An 18,657-nucleotide genomic window follows, 5' to 3' on the forward strand; every position below is an offset into this window, starting at 1 on the left:
CTGTTTGCTATCCCTTATAATCACTTACAATTTATCTTTTTGTAGTTAATAAACTTGTTTTTGCTTTGTTTAAAACCAGTGTGTGGGATTCATAACTCGGGGCAGAAAGCTATTGTATATTCCTCTCCACATTGTGGGAGGGGGCGAATTTCATGAGCTTACGCTGTACAGTTCCCTGTGCAGCACAAGACAGTATCATTTTGGGTTTACACTCCAGAGGGGGTGCGTGCCTAAGTAGCTGGGAAGTTCCCTAGTTCCCAGCATCTGCATGTAACTGCAGCTGGGTGTGTCCCTACCTGTATATGGGCTGGGCAGCTTGTCACAGCAGTACAGTATAAAGGAAGCCCAGGCTGGTCGGTCTGGGGGGCTCAGTGGTACCCCAGTTCGAGGTGGCACCCCGGGGGGAACCCGTCACAACGGTAACCTCCCCCTCTATGATGCCACACCTCTTGGGGCAGGACTCTGGAGAGACTCTCCCGGAAGCATGAGGAGCAAGGTATTGTGGGTAAGCTGGACAATGGTGCCAGGTGCTACATTACTGGGAGGCAGCGCTGTGGACTTACTAGTTCCCCAAGGAATCCCCAAGCAGCTACTGCTGAGTCCTAGGCATTTCAGCCCAGCTCCACACTAGAGCGAACACAGACCACAGCGCCAGCCCCAGCCCCAGCCCCCCATGATCCCACATAGCCCCATACCTGGTGGCCATCCGGCAGGGAGCCCCCCCGCTTGTACCACATGACTGTGGCTGACGACTGGTCCGTGACGAGGCAGTTCAAGTCCAAGGACTGTCCCTCAGTGACGGCGGAGGAGGAGGACTCAATGTGGATGGGGGGGGCTGGAAGAACAGAGAGGGAGGGGTAGAGCCAAGAGCGGAGCATCACCAAAAGCCAGGCTGGAGCAGCGCTGGCTGGGGGAATGGTAAGAACCCTCAAGTGATTTGTAAAGCAATGGAAATGACCTGCCCGGCTCGCAGCCCCACAGGGTCAGAGCGCAGCTCTCCCAGGACTGGCAAGGCAGCTGCACAGGGCAACACCAAGGGGAAAGAAGGCAGCCCACGGCCCGCCCTTTGCCCTCCAGGGCAGATACATTGTGGGGGTCTCCTGCCCCCAGAGATCAGCAGAAACTTCCACACACACCCCCAACAGCAACCCCTGTGCTGCCTGGTCATGCCACTGTGAGGCTGGTACCCCTGGAGAAAGCACCCAGGGCAACCGTCCCTGAGATCAGATCCCTGTGGCACACTCCCTGCAGCCTGCACCCGTCTGGTGGCCCCGAAACCTGCCCTGTGCAGGGGCAGGGTGTGGAGGGCAGGATCTGCAAGGGGCAAGGCAGGGTCTGGAAAGCACATCCCTGGGGACGCAGCGGGTGAGAGCCATCCCTCACCCAGTGGATGCCAGCGCATTGGCCACAGGGATCCCTGGTACCAGGGGAGCAAGCGCAGGGAGCTCCTGCCCCCAGGCCAGCCAGCACACACAGCTCAGACTTACCATGTGGGGAGACGGCACTGTGCTGGACAGTAACTGGGATGGAGGCCTCACGGGAGCTGGCACCAATGCTCACGCGGCAGACGTACTCACCCGAGTCGGCCGCCGAGACCTGAGAGATGCGTAGGTGGGAGCCGGAGACCTGGCAGGGAGATGAGTGGGAGAGAGGGAATTCAAGGGGGAAGAGAAGAAAACAGCCCTGAGCTTAACCCTCAGCCCCACTGCGTCCCCTGCCCAGCCCCCCGGAGATCCCAGGGACTCGCTGGGCCTCAGCCTGAGAACTACTGGCCTCTCATTTCTGCATCCTCCCATCTCCCTGTTCTCAGAGACTGACACAGCTGCCCGCCTGACCTGGGATAAGGAAAAGCCTCCTTGGGATCCATGAGCATCTGTGCCAGGACCCGAGGGAGTCCATACAGGGGCTCTGCAGTGCCACGGGCCGCATCCCCAGCTGGTGTGAACTGGTGCAGCTCCACAGCTGTCCATGGAGTCACACTGATTTCCTACAGCTGTACCTGGTGTCTGGCCGGCAGAGAGCCCCCCCGCTTGTACCACGTCACTGTGGCTGGTGCCTGGCCCGTGACGAGGCAGTTCAGATCCAGGGTCTGTCCCTCAGCGATGGAAGACGATGAGGCCTCGATCCGGATGGGGGGCGGCACGCCCGAGGCTGGAAGAGACAGAACAGGGTAAATCAGCTTAGCACAGATCAATGGCTGAGCTTGTCTACTAGGGCACACAATGCAGCCCGCACATCACCATGCCTACCTGCTGCAGCCTAGCGTTCTCTGCGGGGGCCTGTCAGGGACAGGCCCCCGCATGCCAGGCGCTGCACAGCCACAGAGCAGAAAGGCGGGCCCGGCAATGGAAATGGCTCATTTTCCAGCAGCCCCCCAGAGCGGGCTGGCTGTGCTGGGGTCTTGTAGGCCAACTGCTAGAGATGCTTGGCCTTTTCCGGCTGATCTCCTCTATTTACTCACCCAGGCTGACCTCCCACTTGGTCACTTATTTCAAGTGCCACAGTGTGCTGGTGGCAGCACCAAGAACCTCCCTGAGGGGTGGGATCAGGGCAGCCCAAGCTGGGAGCCACTCTCTGTGATCAGTGCTGGGCCAGGCGCCAGCACCCCTTCCACTAGCATGCTGCCAGCTCCGTGTGGGCCTGCTCACGCTCACATCCCTTTCACACAAGCATCTGTGCCATGGGGTTTTACTAGCACAAGCTCAAACATCCACCCAGCCACTCGCAGGGGGGAAGACTGAGCTGGCTTCCTTCAAGCATTTACCCCCAGAGCTCAGTCATGCAGCCTTAGTTCCACCAATTGGGAGCAGAGGGACAACACCACATGACCTATCAGGCCCAGCACGACAGCCCCAAATACTTGCCAGTCTCACTTCTTACCCTGGCAGCCACATTCTGTGCTCAGCAGCCCCAGAGTGACTCCAGACTCCACCAGTGCAACCGGTTAATACCCCAGCGGCCACCCCACAGCAGGAGCCCACAGACAAGCTGGGCAATGCTCCTGAATGGGTCCCTGCAGGGACTGAACCGGGGTCTTGGGATATCACAGCCAGACAATCAACTGCTTGAGCTAATAACCCAGCTCCAGCAGCCTGCGGGGGAACAGTGCACTTGGAAAGCTCTTCACTGGTCTGGCCACTAGAGGGAGCAGGGCTACATGCCTGGGGTCCACTCATATGCTGAGCGCAGGCTACTCTGCAGGATCAGTGCAGAGCCCTTTCTGGGGGGCAGACCCCCCCAGCTGCTTCCCTCTCCTCTTAGCCCAGCCTAGGGGGGCAGGTTTTCTGTGGGAGCCTCTTGTTAAAGTCCTGGCAGCACCAACAGCTGGAGAGAAGCTGCAGGAGCTAAAAGGCAGGGGCCTTGCCCCCCTCCCTGAGCCGTGCCCTGGGCACTGGGGAGGTACACCCCCCCCAGCTGGATGGCACATGGGTGATGCCCAATGCTGTGCTGCACAGCATGTGGCAGGGCAGCCCCGCAGGTGGCCCAGTCGGCCGGCACATCCCTAGTGGTTAGCAGTGAAAGCCTGTCCTTGGGTCCCTACCTCGTAGCACCACCACCTCGATCCTGGCACTGCCGACACCGGCTGGGCTGGTCCCGATGCACAGGTAGACCCCGCTGTCAGCGGCCGTGATGGAGGGGATCACCAGAGTGGCGATGTCGGTGCGCTCCGAGCGGGACTGCAAACACAGCAAGGGAGCAGTCAGGGCTGGGGTCCCAGGGGCACACGCTCCAAGTGTGCAGGAAGAGGGGAGGGCACCTGGGACCCCGTCCCCATAGTGCGGGGTCAACAGCAGGCCCCACTGAGGAGACCGTTAATCAGTGCCCAGCTGAGCGGGAAAGGGGCTCCTGGGTGGCCATCTTGGTTACTGGCGGTTTGTCTGGGTGGTACAGGGCCTGTGGGGGAGCTGGAGCACCCTGGAACCCCCATATTCACCCCGTCAAATAATTATGATCTATTTCATACAAGCATGCTGTGATGTTTCACTCCATATTCTTTATGAAAATATGCTTATGATATGACTATGACATAACTGAGATATACTTTACGCAAGATGGCTCATGTGAGATATCATTGGAAAGGTTATGATTTACTGAATGCGATTATCCAATGTGTATGCCTGCATCATTTCTGTATCTGAAGTTAGGGATATTGACTATGTATCTGTATTTCAACTATGCTACTTTGGGTGATGCCCCCTGCTAACCCTTCAGGTAGAACAATGGAAAAGCCAGACAGGGCGGATGGCCCATCAGCTGTGAAAAGCTTGGCCTTCCTGGGGACACTCCATACTGCCCCTGACTCCTGGATGCTGTGATATTACAGGGGCAGGGGACTTGTCACCTCATACTAAGCATTACCTGGGACTCCTTGTAACTTTCCACTGTGAGGGAAGGGGGGGGTCAAGTTTGGAAACAAAGGATTCTGGCCTTATGTAAATCCTATTGAAGGGTGGGGAGGAAGGCAAACGGGACTCCTCCTCTCCATGGCCTGTCTGCCCAAGAAAGACTGCAAAAGCCACCTGAAGGGAATGCAGCGGCGGAGTCCAGACTGAGACAGGGGTCCAGTCTGAAAAGAAATATAACTGGAACTCTGAACCACAGAAACTTTGCAACCTGCCTAAAATAACATTTAGGGTAAGAAATTACATTGTGTAACCTGTTTCTTAAGTATATTGAGCTTAGCTTGCGTACTGTGGTTTATTTGCTCAGTAATCTGCTTTGTTCTGTCAGTTATCTTATATTCACTTAAAATTCACCTTTTGTAGTTAATAAACTGATTTCTTGTTTATAATATAACCCAGTTTATGTAATTTCTAATTGGGCGTGGGGAGGGAGGGGCAAGAAGTTGTGCATATCTCCCTCCACATTGAGGAAGGGGGCAAATTTCATAAAACTTTTGGGTTTGTACCCCTTAAAGGGAGTGGGCACCAGTGTTGGGGCAAGCTCCTAAAGCTGAATCTTCCCAGAGCGGATCTCTGTCTCTCTGTGCAGCTGGGCGTGGCCCTGCCTGTGTGCTTGGCTGGAAGAGGCTTGTGAGCCTAGCCCAGCCAGGCCAGGTAAAGGGGGCCCAGGCTGGCAGAATAGGCTGACTCAGTGGCATAAGGTGACACCCCAAAGGCCCCAACCCAACACACATGCCATGTAAAATATCATATGAAAGCTCATGATCTGCTGAAACCCACTGTTCTGTCCAAATCTGTATATCGTTAGTATGAGATTTTGCTGTATGGTTGTTACTGAACTATGTTGTAAGTTTGAGAGTCTCTACTGCTAGGTGGTGACCCAGTCCCTGGGGAGTGTTATGCGACCATTAATCAGCAGGGGAGTTGTAAACAAGGGATTTACAATACTGTAAGAGGGCTGCACAAGCATCACACAATGGGGGATTGCTTAACTCTGTGACTCAGCAAAGCCCACCAGGATATGTCTGGGCTAGTGTTTTCCAGGCACATGGACTGAGGATATAAAATAGGGGATAGTGGCATCAGTCTTTGGCCTTTCTCCCCCCACACTGTGACGAAGTAGGGAGGGGTTCTTGTTTTTTCCTTGTTTTTTCAATGGTTTGTTGTTACAGAGGACCGGCGACGGAACTTGGGACCCCAGCCAATGGCCTAGAGAATGGATACCCCAGCGACTGGTGACCTCCCGAAGGGGGGGACCGAAGCACCGAGGGTAGGGCTCGACAGAGCTGGGCTGGAGCCTCCGTCCCAAGGTGGGGAAACTGTATCCTCAAGTCCAACAGCTGAATTCCAGAAGGAGCTGCAGGAGGATCCCTCCTTGGAGAAGCTGAGGGCCTTGCTGGCCACAGCGGTGCAGGAGTATACCATGTATACCATGTAAACATGATGAAACGGTACTGGGCCAGGGAGAAGTTGGTGCTGGCTGTGTGTGGGCAGTGGGAGGAGAAGGGAGAGGGGAGAGCTTCCCTGAGGCTGGGGCTGACCCCTCACTGGAATCAATTCCGCTCAGACCAGCTAACCCCTGCCCAGCAGGCAGAGATCAGAGAGGTGCTGCATTCATACCGGCAGCTATTCTCCAATCGGCCTGGGCTCACTAACCTGGCTGTCCACCAGGTAGAGACGAGAGCCAACCCTCCCATCAGGTGTTCCCCATTCAGGGTCACTGGAAAAACAGCCCAGGACCTGGAGAGAGAGGTCGGGAACATGCTGGCTTTAGGGGTGATCCAGCCGTCCTCCAGCCCCTGGGCCTTGCCCGTGGTGCTGGTCCCCAAGAAGGACGGGTCGATCCGGTTCTGTGTGGACTATTAGAAGCTCAATGCCATCACCGTGCCCGATGCCTACCCCATGCCTGGGACCGATGAGATCCTAGACAAGTTGGGGGTACCTGACTACCATGAATCTTACCAAAGGCTACTGGCAGGTGCCTTTGGACCCAGAGGCCAGGGTGAAATCTGCCTTCACCACCCCAATAGGGCTCTTTGAGATCCTGGTCCTGCCTTTCGGCCTCAAGGGGGCACCTGCCACCTTCCAGCGCCTGGTGGATCAGTTACTAAGGGGGATGGAGGGCTTTGCACTAGCGTATATTGACGATATCTGTGTCTTTAGCCAGACCTGGGAAGAACATGTGTCCCAGGTGAAGAGGGTGCTGGGTCGCCTCCAGGATGCAGGACTGACCATAAAAGCTGAAAAGTGCAAGGTGGGGATGGCAGAGGTGTCATACTTGGGCCACAAGGTGGGAAGCGGCCACCTGAAGCCGGACCCGGCCAAAGTGGAGGCCATCAAGGACTGGCCCGCTCCCCAGACTAAGAAGCAGGTCCAGGCTTTCATTAGGATGGTGGGGTACTACCGGATGTTTGTCCCCCACTTTAGCTCCCTGGCAGCTCCCCTCACAGAGCTGTGTAGGAAGGGAAAGCCCGACAAGGTGGTCTGGACCGAGCAGTGCCAGAGGGCTCTCTGTGCGCTGAAGGGGGCACTTATCCAAAGCCCGGTGCTGGTAAACCCGGATTTTAACAAACCCTTCCTGGTGTTCACCGACACCTCGGATACAGGGCTGGGGGCAGTACTGATGCACACTGATACCAAGGGGGAGAGACACCCCATTGTGTACCTGAGCAAGAAGCTGCTGCCCCGGGAGCAGCACTATGCGGCCATAGAGAAGGAATGCCTGGTCCTGCTGTGGGCCCTTAAAAAACTGCAGCCGTATCTATTTGGGCGGCGCTTCACCATGTACACCGACCATTCGCCCCTGACGTGGCTGCACCAAATAAAAGGAGCTAATGCCAAGCTGCTGAGATGGAGCCTTCTCCTCCAGGGGTATGACATGGAGGGGGTCCATGTGAGGGGGAGTGCCAATGTTATAGTGGATGCTTTATCACGGGGCGGGGGCCCTGAACTTCCCCAGGTCACTGGCTATGTGACCCAGCTCAGTTCAGACTCGAAGGGGGGAGAGATGTGACAAAGTGGGGGGGTTTCTTGTTTTTTCCCGTTTTTTCAATGGTTTGCATGCAGAGGGGGTGGGACTCAGTTTCCCTGAGTGTTACTAGTTTAATGAGGTGATGGGAGAGGGAGTTTGTTGTTACAGAGGACCAGTGAGGACCGGGGGGGAAGATAGCTCAGTGGTTTGCGCACTGGCCTGCTAAATCCAGGGTTGTGAGTTCAATCCTTGAGAGGGCCACTTAGGGATTTGGGGCAAAATCAAAATTGGTCCTGCTAGTGAAGGCAGGGGGCTGGACTCGATGACCTTTCAAGGTCCCTTCCAGTTCTAGGAGATGGGATATCTCCATTAATTAAAATTAACTTGGGGCTCCAGCCAATGGCCTGGAGAATGGATACCCCAGTGACTGGTGACCTGGTGACCCGGAGGTCCAGCTCAGGAGTCACAGCCTGTTCCGGCCAGTGGGAGGACAATGGTCTGTAAAGAGAGGGCCCTGGTGACCTGACCAGCCGGTTCCAGCCAGAGGACAGAAGAGAGGAGAGGAGGCCCAGGCGACCCTGTTTACCTGGATAGAAGACAATGGACAGAGGCGGGGCTTGGGGCCGGTGATCTCAGATGCCCAGCAGGGGAGCTCGGGACTAGAGAGAGCAGGCAGAGCCCCCCTGGATGCAGGGGAGACTTGGATGTGCTGTGCTGAGGGAGGCCAGGCCTGAGGGCCCTGAGAGTTTCCTGTGCTGTGTTCAGACGCTCAATAAACCCTCCTGTGTTACGCTGGCTGAGAGTCACTCCGGTCTAGAGAACAGGGTGGCATTATTCCCTCTGGAAGTGGAGGCCCCGGAGGTTCAGAGCGAGTGGACTCCCTGAGGGGGCCCACGGCGAGAGACAGGTGTGCTAAGGCTCAGAGAAGTGCGGCTCCAGGAGGTGGAGGGGCTTAACCCCCGAGGGAGAGTGGACCCCCAAGAAGGGCTGTCTCACTGAAGGGGGTTCCCCCCATGGACCGCACGGGGCCAAGAGTGGGCATGATCTGTGAGTCCGTGACACCCACCTACGCTGGAAGCAACAAGAGCGCTGGGAAGACAAAGACTTCAACTGAGGAGACTGGTCCCAGGCTCAAGGGAGAAGCCAGTGTATTAAGAATTGTATGATCCAGTGGGGTGACAAAACTGCTTGATCCAAATACTGCCTAGTGTAATAAGGTTTCAGATATAGACTGTGTGATTACCTTTTATTTTCTTTGGTAACTAGCTGTGACCTTTTGTGCCTAACACTTATAATCACTGAAAATCGATCTTTCTCTAGTTAATAAATCTGTTTTATATTTTACCTAAAACAGTGTGTTTTGCTTCAAGTGCTTGGGAAATCTCAGCTCAGTTTACAACGGCTAGTGTGTGTCCTCTCCACATCAAGGGAGGGGTGGATTGGGTAATAAACATATACTGGTCAGGTACAGTTCTGGGGTGCAAGGCTGGAGAGCTGGGGGGAATTGGCTGGTGCCTTTCCCTGTGTGATTTGTGAGTGGCTCAGGGAGCATTCATGCAATAGAGCTGTGTGTGGGGCTCCACATGCTGTTGTGCTGAGTGATAACAGTGCCCAGAGGGGTTTGCTGCTTGTCACTAGCAAAGCATTGAGAGAGACAGCCCAGGCTGGAGAGTAAAGGGGGCACAGTGGTACCCAAGTTATGGGCCATCCCTAGCCATTTGGGTGCCCTACGCAACCCCCCCATGGGGGGGGGCTGTGTGGGGCCCCAGGCCTCCCCCCCAAGGTCTGGGAGGCAGGAGCTGTGGGGGGCCACTTTTGGGGGCCCCACAGACCCAGAGTGGCCCGAGGGATTAGCAGAGGGCCAGGAGCAGCCCGTTCTGCTTCCCTCACCCCGGCCCCAGCCGTGTTGCTTGGGGGAGGGGGCTTGAGGGAAGGGATCCCCCACTCACTGGCAGCGGCGGGAAGCAGAGCAGCCCGGCCCCAGCCCACTCTACTCTGCCAGCTCCCAGCCGCGGCGCTCTGCTTCCTGCCGCCGGTCCTTTCCCCAACCCGAGAGACATGGCTGGGGCCTGGACAAGGGAGTGGGCTGGGGCCGCGTCTCTCCGCTTCCTGCCGCTGGTGAGTGTGGGGGGCGATCCTTTCCCCACATTCACCGGCAGCGGGAAGCAGAGTGCCGTGGCTGGGAGCTGGCGGAGTAGAGTGGGCTGGGGCCAGGTTGCTCCACTTCCCGCCGCTGCTGGTGAGTGCGGGGTCTCTGGGGGAAAAGGTGGAATGGGGGCGGGCCAGGGGCGGAGCAGGGGAGAAGGATAAAGAGGCAGGGTGGAGGGCGTTGTCCGGGGCCCCACACCCCCCAGGGATGGCCCTGCCCCTTGCAGGGGGGGCCGGCCGAGGGATAGAGCTGGTCGCTGGGGCTGGTGCTGCCGCGTATGCAGCACGCAGCTGCCTAGGGCACCATGAAATTTGGGGCAATTTGGTGCCCCAAATTTCATGGTGCCCTACACAGCTGCGTATGCTGCGTATGCCTAAGGACAGCCCTGCCCAAATTCCAGGGTGTACCCCAGTGATCCTGTAGGGTTGCCAGGCATCCGGTTTTCGACCGGAATGCCCAGTCGAAAAGGGACCCTGGAGGCTCCAGTCAGCACTGGTGACTGGGCCGCTAAAAGTCTGGTCGGCGGCACAGCGGGGCTAAGGCAGGCTCCCAGCCTGCCCTGGCTCCACGCGGCTCCCGTAAGTGGCCGGCATATCCGGCTCCTAGGCACAGGAGCAGTCAGGGGGCTCCGCGCACTGCCCCCACCCTGAGCGCCAGCTCCACAGTTCCCATTGGCCAGGAACCACAGCCAATGGGACCTGTGGGGGTGCCACCTGCAGGCACAGGCAGCACGTGGAGTCCCCTTGCCGCCCCTCCACCTAGGAGCTGGACATTCTGTCTGCTTCCAGGAGCCGCCTGAAGTAAGCACCGCCTGTCCGGAGACCGCACCCTGAACCCCCTGCCCCAGGTCAGAACCCCCTCCCGCACCCTAACTCCCTCACAGAGCCCACACCCCACACCGCCTCCTGCACCCCAAGCCCCTCATCCCCGACTCCACCTCAGAGCCTGCACCCCCAGCCGGAGCCCTCACCCCCTCCTGCACCACAAACCCCTGCCCCAGCCCGGTGATAGTGAGTGAGGGTGGGGGGATGGAGTGAGCAGGGGGCAGAGAAGGGTGTTCAGTTTTGTGCGATTAGAAAGTTGGCAACCCTATGATCCCATCACAAGGGGACCCAGCGTGGCTCCCTTCAGAGGGGCCGGGAAGTGAGAGGGGGGAGCCTGGGCATGGTGAGCTGCATCCTGCTTGTGCTGGGGCTCGGGCCTCTGCTGCGGGTGTCAGCGGGCTCTCCTGGGCTAACCCACTGCACAGCAAGGATCTCCTGACAGCCTGGGCTGGGTGGTACCAGGACAGGGGCCAAACCACCCCCCTCCTCAGGAAGCAGCTGTGCCCATGAACTCATGGCCGGGGCACTCTGTGCTGGAGCTTAGAGCGGCTCCCGGGGCCTGGGCTGCCCACACGCTGTGACCCCCAGCACCCCAGGCCAGCGAGGGAGGAAGAGCCATCAGGCAGAACCGGCAGGGGAAAGAAGGAAGCCGGTGCCCAGCCCAGCCAGCCATGCCAAGCACAAGAGCAAGCGAGCTACCTGCCAGAGCTCCTGGACCCGCTGCTGTATCTCCTCCAGGCTGGTGCCTTGGAAGTGAAGGAAACCGTAGGCAGAGAGAGGGTGGCAAAGTGACAGAGCAACAGCAGCCAGTGGGGGGTGCGTGTGCCCGCGTGCATGACCGTGGCCAGGCATGAGAGTCTGCAAGGCCCCTCCTGTGACCGGCCTGTCCAGTGGAAAGCGGCTCCCTCGTGGGAACAGGGCTGGGAGCTGGCACCATCAACAAAGCCCTGAGACCCCCGGGGCCCTAGGTCCGGCCCAAAGGCGCTGAGACACAGCCCGAGCCCCTGCCCATGGGGCCAGCCCTGCTGCCTGCGCTCCTGCCCCTAAGACATGGGGCGCGTGCCCGGGGGGCAGGGCTGGACTGGGCTCTAGCCCTGGCCGAGTTGGGGAGGCCCCTGCCAATCGAGGTCCCTACCCAGGGGCTGGGGGAACCAATGGGCTGCCTGCAGCTGGCCTTGTTGGGGTAGAGGCCGCAGCCCCATTGGCTGCTATCCAGCCACACCCCGTCCCCCAGGGACACACCTGCCGGGTTCCCCACGGCCCGAGAAACGGACAAGAGGCAGCTTCTGAAGAGACACGAAAAGAACCCTATGGAGAGCTTCTGCGCCAGCGTCACCGGCTGGACCCCCGGCACCCGCAACCTGCCTGGCCCCATGCCCCAACCCACGGCACCCATCTCAAAACCTGCCTGGCCCCACACCCCAGCCCCCAGCACCCATCCCCAACCTGCCGGGCCCAACGCCCCAACCCACAGCACCCCCAATCTGCCAGGCCCCACGCCCCAACCCACAGCACCCCCAACCTGCCTGGCCCCACGCCCCAGCCCACAGCACCCCCAACCTGCCGAGCCCCACGCTCCAACCCACAGCACCCCCAACCAGCCTGGCCCCACGCCCCAACCCACAGCACCCCCAACTTGCCGGGCCCCACGCCCCAGCCCCCGGCACCCCCAACCTGCCTGGCCCCATGCCCCAACCCCCGGCACCCATCTCAAAACCTGCTGGCCCCACGCCCCAGCCCCCGGCACCCCCAACCTGCCTGGCCCCACGCCCCAACCCACAGCACCCATCCCCAACCTGCCGGGCCCCACGCCCCAACCCACGGCACCCTTCCCCAACCTGCCAGGCCCCACACCTCAACCCACAGCACCCATCCCCAACCTGCCTGGCCCCACACCCCAACCCACAGCACCCCCAACCTGCCGGGCCCCACGCCCCAACCCACGGCACCCATCCCCAACCTGCCTGGCCCCACGCCCCAGCCCCCGGCACCCCCAACCTGCCTGGCCCCACGCCCCAACCCACAGCACCCATCCCCAACCTGCCTGTCCCCATGCCCCAGCCCCCGGCACCCCCAACCTGCCTGGCCCCACGCCCCAACCCACGGCACCCATCCCCAACCTGCCGGGCCCCACGCCCCAACCCACGGCACCCATCCCCAACCTGCCTGGCCCCACGCCCCAACCCACGGCACCCATCCCCAACCTGCCTGGCCCCACGCCCCAGCCCCCGGCACCCCCAACCTGCCTGGCCCCACGCCCCAACCCACGGCACCCCCAACCTGCCCGGCCCCACGCCCCAACTCACAGCACCCCCAACCTGCCGGGCCCCACGCCCCAGCCCCCGGCACCCCCAACCTGCCGGGCTCCATGCCCCAACCCACAGCACCCCCAACCTGCCGGGCCCCATGCCCCAAGCCACGGCATCACCCCAAGCCTGCCGGTCCCCAACCCATGGGACCCTTCCCAACCTGCTGGGCAAAACACCCCCAACCCACAGCACCCCTAAACCGTGGCACCCCCAAACCAATCTGCTCGGTTCCCATGTCCCAACTCTGAGCATTCTGTACCCTGGCGCTCTCAAACTGCAAGGCCCCACAGTGCAATCGCTGGCACCCTATGCCCCTCCCCCCCAAAGTGGCTCTGCCCCCAACACACTCCGCCCCACAGCCCTGCCCCACCCCCGGAAGGTCTGTAGGCCTGGGGACGTTACCTGGGGTGGGAGGCTACCCCCTTGCTTCTCCCAGGTGATGGTGGCAGTGGGGGAGCCGGCAGCCCTGCAGTACAGTCTCACCGTGCTGCCCTCCTGCACCTCTGTCCGCTCCGGGCTCACCTGCACCTGCGGCATGCTGGCACCTGCAAACAGCCAGCGGGTTAGAGCTGCGGGAGGTCCCGTGAGAGCTCTGGCTGGGTCACAACAGGGCCAGCCTGGCAAATGTGATGCCACCCATCTCCCACCCCGCCCTGCCCTTCCCCATGGCACCTCTCCACCCTTCGCAGCCAGCAGGGGAGGCCCAGTGTGAGACCGGGACACTCAGCGACATGCCAGCCTGGCACAAAGAAATAGGGGACACAGCGTACCACCCTGCAATCGTTCCACCACTCCGCCCGCCCCTGAGCGTCACTGCGCGCTGGCCCTGGCACACGCTGACCGCCCGTCCCTGCCCCCGCCGCGCACTCTCCATGGCACGCGCTGACCGCCCGTCCCTGCCCCCGCCTCCCGCTCTCCATGGCACGCGCTGACCGCCCGTCCCTGCCCCCGCCGCCCGCTCTCCATGGCACGCGCTGACCGCCCGTCCCTGCCCCCGCCGCCCGCTCTCCATGGCACGCGCTGACCGCCCGTCCCTGCCCCCGCTGCCCGCTCTCCATGGCACGCGCTGACCGCCCGTCCCTGCCCCCGCCGCGCGCTCTCCATGGCACGCGCTGACCGCCCGTCCCTGCCCCCGCCGCCCGCTCTCCATGGCACGCGCTGACCGCCCGTCCCTGCCCCCGCGCCCGCTCTCCATGGCACGCGCTGACCGCCCGTCCCTGCCCCCGCCGCGCGCTCTCCATGGCACGCGCTGACCGCCTGTCCCTGCCCCCGCCGCCCGCTCTCCATGGCACGCGCTGACCGCCCGTCCCTGCCCCCGCCGCGCGCTCTCCATGGCACGCGCTGACTGCCCGTCCCTGCCCCTGCCATGCCCTGGCCCTGGCATATACTGACCGCCCGTCCCTGCCCCCGCCGCCCGCTCTCCATGGCACGCGCTGACCGCCCGTCCCTGCCCCCGCCGCGCGCTCTCCATGGCACGCGCTGACTGCCCGTCCCTGCCCCTGCCATGCCCTGGCCCTGGCATATACTGACCGCCCGTCCCTGCCCCCGCCGCCCGCTCTCCATGGCACGCGCTGACCGCCCGTCCCTGCCCCCGCCGCCCGCTCTCCATGGCACGCGCTGACCGCCCGTCCCTGTCCCCGCCGCGCGCTGGCCATGGCACGCGCTGGCTGCCCATCCCTGCCCCTGCCGCGCGCTCTCCATGGCACGCGCTGGCCGCCCGTCCCTGCTCCCGCCGCCCGCTCTGACCGCCCGTCCCTGCCCCCGCCGCCCGCTCTCCATGGCACGCGCTGACCGCCCGTCCCTGCCCCCGCCGCGCGCTCTCCATGGCACGCGCTGACCGCCCGTCCCTGCCCCCGCCGCCCGCTCTCCATGGCACGCGCTGACCGCCCGTCCCTGCCCCCGCCGCCCGCTCTCCATGGCACGCGCTGACCACCCGTCCCTGCCCCCGCCACCCGCTCTCCATGGCACGCGCTGACCGCCCGTCCCTGCCCCCGCCGCCCGCTCTCCATGGCACGCGCTGACCGCCCGTCCCTGCCCCCGCCGCCCGCTCTCCATGGCACGCGCTGACTGCCCGTCCCTGCCCCTGCCATGCCCTGGCCCTGGCATATGCTGACCGCCCGTCCCTGCCCCCGCCGCCCGCTCTCCATGGCACGCGCTGACCGCCCGTCCCTGCCCCCGCCGCCCGCTCTCCATGGCACGCGCTGACTGCCCCTTACCAGAAGATTCAAATGTCCCTGCTCTAACCACTAGCCCATCCTGCACCCCTGCTTCCACTGCTGCTGCTCTTGCCCATGCTAAGAGGCCAAACTGCTGGAGCCTGCGCAGCACTTGGTGTGTGGAGCCAGCGTCAGGTGGGGTCCCCAGCCAGCGAGAGCAAGGGTTGCTTCTGGGGTCCTACTGCAGCTGCTTTGGTCTAGGGGTGCAGAGCTGGGGCAGGCTGGAGAGGGATAGCTCAGTGGTTTGAGCATTGGCCTGCTCAACCCAGGGTTATGAGTTCAATCCTTGAGGGGGCCACTTAGGGATCTAGGGCAAAATCAGTACTTGGTCCTGCTAGTGAAGGCAGGGGGCTGGACATGACCTTTCGAGGTCCCTTCCAGCTCTAGGAGATAGAAATAGCTCCATATCTATCTCTGGGCCAGGGCAGGCAGCAACCGCCGCAGTGTACGTACTGTGCACTTGCAGGAAGGCCCGGGCCACGTGCTGCCCAGCACTGCTGCGCACACGGCACAGATACTCCGCCTCGTCCGAGGGCTCCACAGCGGGGAAGCGCAGGGTCCCTCCCTGGACCACAGCCTTGCGAGACATGATGCCAGCCTGCCCTCCTGCAGGGAGCCAGGCCAGGAGAAATACAGCAGTTAATGCCCAGTCTCTCAGCACAACTTGCCTCACCCCCCCTGGGGGCCCAGAGAGCAGCCGGGCCCACAGTCTGTGGCCGGCCTGGCACAGCACAGCCTGGCCATGCATCCCCTGGGGCCAGGGGCCCAGATAGGGTGACCAGACAGCAAGTGCGAAAAATCGGGACGGGGTTGGGGGGTAATAGGAGCCTATATAAGAAAAAGACCCAAAAATCGGGTCACCCTAGGCCCAGAGAATAGGCCCTAACAGCCCATGCTGGGTGGCTGGAGCCCATCACTGCAACACGATGGGGTACATGTGAGCATGCTGCCATCTAGTGAACAGCCCCAGTGACTACAGCAGCCTGCCGTCTACCCAAAGCTGATGGAGTGACTCTGGCTCAAGTGGGAGGGGCTGGGGATCCCCCTCCCATGTTCAAACCCCTCTGTCTCCTGCTGATGCAGCCACAGGCATGGGCAGCAGGTGAACCCCCCCTTCAGGGAGGCTAGCCCACAGCCCCGCCCCTTCTGCTTGAGGCCCCACCCCAGCCCTGAGCCCCCCTCCCCTGTGGCTGGAGGATCCCGAGCTGCCCTGGCTGCCAGCTGGAGCAGAGCCCCCTGCAGCTTCCAGGAGAGGGGGAGCGAAGGCGGGGCATGGGCGGGGCCATGGCCTGGGTTACGGGAGGCTTAGCATCTCCTGGTCTTCGATACCTGCCACCCATGGCCACAGGCCACTGTCCATGGGATCTAGTCTAGTGGTTTGCAGAGCGTCTCTCGCCTCGTCCTAGCCCTGGGTCTCCGAGTGACCAGGTGAACACAGAACCCCGGCAGGCAGGAGGTAGGGCCGGGATGGGGAAGTGCTGACAGCCCCGTCCCCAGTGTTCCCCCCCCCCGGCCAGAAGCGGGTCTGCTGCACCTACCGATCCACTCCACAGTGGGCGGGGGGCTCCCGGTGGCAATGCAGTGGAACTCAGCTGGCTGGCCTGGCTGGACCGTCAGCTGTGCTGGCTCGATGGTGGCCGTGGGCAGGACGGCGGTGGCAGCTGCGGCAAGATGGATGGCGGGTTAATTACTTTGTACTGGCAGGAAACCTCCAGAGCCCTGTGGCAGGGGCTGCAGGGGGCTCCAGTCTCCTAGACCTGCTGCCTACTCAGGGCGCTTCAGGACTGTATGGGCCCCAGGCCTGGCCTACCTGTGGCCTCCCAGCTCCCATCTACAGTAACACCGGCCCCAGAAAACAGAGCAGAGGCCATGTCCCGGCCGGGCAGCCCCTGTTCTGCCCTGGAGCACAGTGTATGGTCCATAATGGACCACAGCCAAGTGGGCAGTTTAGAGCAGGCCCTAGGTTGCTCTAACCAGCACCCAGGGCCAGGACTGAGAATTAGGGACCCAGAACTGACTCCCTGAGAGTCTCCCTCAAGTGCTGAGTACAGCTGAGAGCCTGGGTCTTGGCACCTGCAATGACTCGGCTGGGATCCCCCAGGGTTCCCCCAGTTTGTGACCAAATTGCTGCCCCTGGGGCCAGCGTGGGGAGCAGCTTGTGGGATGTTAAGGAAACAATCCTGAAGCCCCCCATGCAGGCAAAGGATAAGGCAGGAGGGGTCTCTCCCTGGAGCCCAATGCAGGTGGGCCCAGGACAGCGAACCCTGACTGGTGTATCACTCCCCTGCGCCGTGCAGTGCTGTGCCACGGGCCAGTTTTCAGAGAGACGAGGGGCCAGGAAGCCTGACATCAGGCAGGTTCCAGAGCCCCAAACACTCAACCCGCTCCGACTCCTGCCCCTGCTGGCATTTGTGCCATCTCCAGCCCAGCGCCACTCACAGGAGAAGAGGCCACTCAGGGACCTGCCCACTGTGACACACAGGAGCCCAGTCCACATCACTGACCTCTGGTGTCTAACCCCGCCTCCAGCCCTGAGTACTGAGGACAGAGGAACTGGGCTGCCCCAGGTGTGGTATCCTCAGGGCCAGATTAACCTTTTGTGGGCCCTGGCCCTGTGCTCCACCCCGAGACCCCACCCCCTGCTCTGACCCAAGGTCCCCACTCAGCCTCTTCCCCCGGAGGCCCCACCCGCCACTCGCACGGGGGGGATGGGGCGGAGAGGCACAAAGAGCAGCAACGCCACCCTGCCATGCTGCGGGGGAGAGCGAGCGAGTGGGAACCCACGGCACAGCGCTGGGCGTGCAGCGCCAGGCCAACTTACAGGGTCTGTGGCCTTCCATGACTTCGATGGGTCCATAAAACATCTGAGTCTTAGGAGGGGCTGCAAACAAATCACAGTTTTCAGTTTCAACCCACGTGAAAACTGAGTGCTGCCTGTGCCCCTCCACGCGGGGACCTGCCAGAGCACGGCAGCACCCAGCGCTGGGCCTGTTCTCAGCTCACAAAACGCTGCAGGGCAGCCGGAGGGCACCAGCCAGCAAGTCAAGTTTCTGTGCCCAGGGAGGAGCCCTGGGACAGCTGACAGAAGAGGCTGCTCTGTGCCGGGTGGGGGCAGCTGCACCCTGAGCCCATGTGCCGCTGAGAGAGAAGCCGGAGGACTCGATACCAGCATGCCAACCACGTGGCCACAAGAAAGGAAAACGGCCCAGCACCATTTCCCCTTTCTTGGAAAGCAAAGAGCGATGTCGCTGTGTCTGTGAGGGCAGTGGGAACACGGTCACTTCCTCCCGAGAGTCCGCGGAAGGAAAGCCCCAGAGACAGCAAGAAAGAGAAGTGTAAAAAAAAAATTCATTCCACCCCTGCCCCCAACACACTCTACGAAACAGGCTGCTTCTTCTTCCGCAGGGCCCTGGATGGAGAAAAACCGAGGCAGTGTTTCTCTACCCCCACCCTTGCCGTGCCCGAGCACCTCCCAAATGTGGATGAATTTAGCTCCTCTGGGATGTAAGGAAGGATCATTTTCCTGATTTTCCCAAAAAGGGAAACTGAGGCACAAAGCTTCCATGACTTGCACAGGGTCACACGCACCCTGTGGCAGAGTCAGGAAAAGAATGTAGATCTGCTGAGTCCCAGCCAGGTGCCCTAGCTACAAACCATCTTTCCTTGCAGTTCAGCCCTCCTGCAGTGATACTAAAGGGGCAGGGTCCGAAATCAGATTGAACACATAGACAAGCCCACGCTTCCGACCCTGTGTTGCTTGGCCCAGACAGCACACGGTAGGAATT

General features: G+C 61.5%; 1 protein-coding gene across 1 annotated transcript in view; it reads right to left on the reverse strand.

Moving 5' to 3' along the window:
- Window positions 1-18,657, reverse strand: part of HSPG2 (heparan sulfate proteoglycan 2) — a 171,305-nt gene that overhangs the window by 37,192 nt on the left and 115,456 nt on the right. The window contains exons 48-55 of the mRNA XM_065421119.1: window positions 17,694-17,753; window positions 16,411-16,533; window positions 15,326-15,478; window positions 13,059-13,201; window positions 3,542-3,677; window positions 2,000-2,151; window positions 1,488-1,626; window positions 696-835 (exon numbers count right to left, since the gene is read on the reverse strand). Of these exons, the coding sequence (XP_065277191.1) occupies window positions 696-835; window positions 1,488-1,626; window positions 2,000-2,151; window positions 3,542-3,677; window positions 13,059-13,201; window positions 15,326-15,478; window positions 16,411-16,533; window positions 17,694-17,753 (1,046 nt within the window). The remainder of the gene's footprint in view (window positions 1-695; window positions 836-1,487; window positions 1,627-1,999; window positions 2,152-3,541; window positions 3,678-13,058; window positions 13,202-15,325; window positions 15,479-16,410; window positions 16,534-17,693; window positions 17,754-18,657) is intronic.

This window comes from Emys orbicularis, chromosome 22 (genome assembly GCF_028017835.1).
Source record: "Emys orbicularis isolate rEmyOrb1 chromosome 22, rEmyOrb1.hap1, whole genome shotgun sequence".
Classification (NCBI taxonomy): Eukaryota; Metazoa; Chordata; order Testudines; family Emydidae; genus Emys; species Emys orbicularis.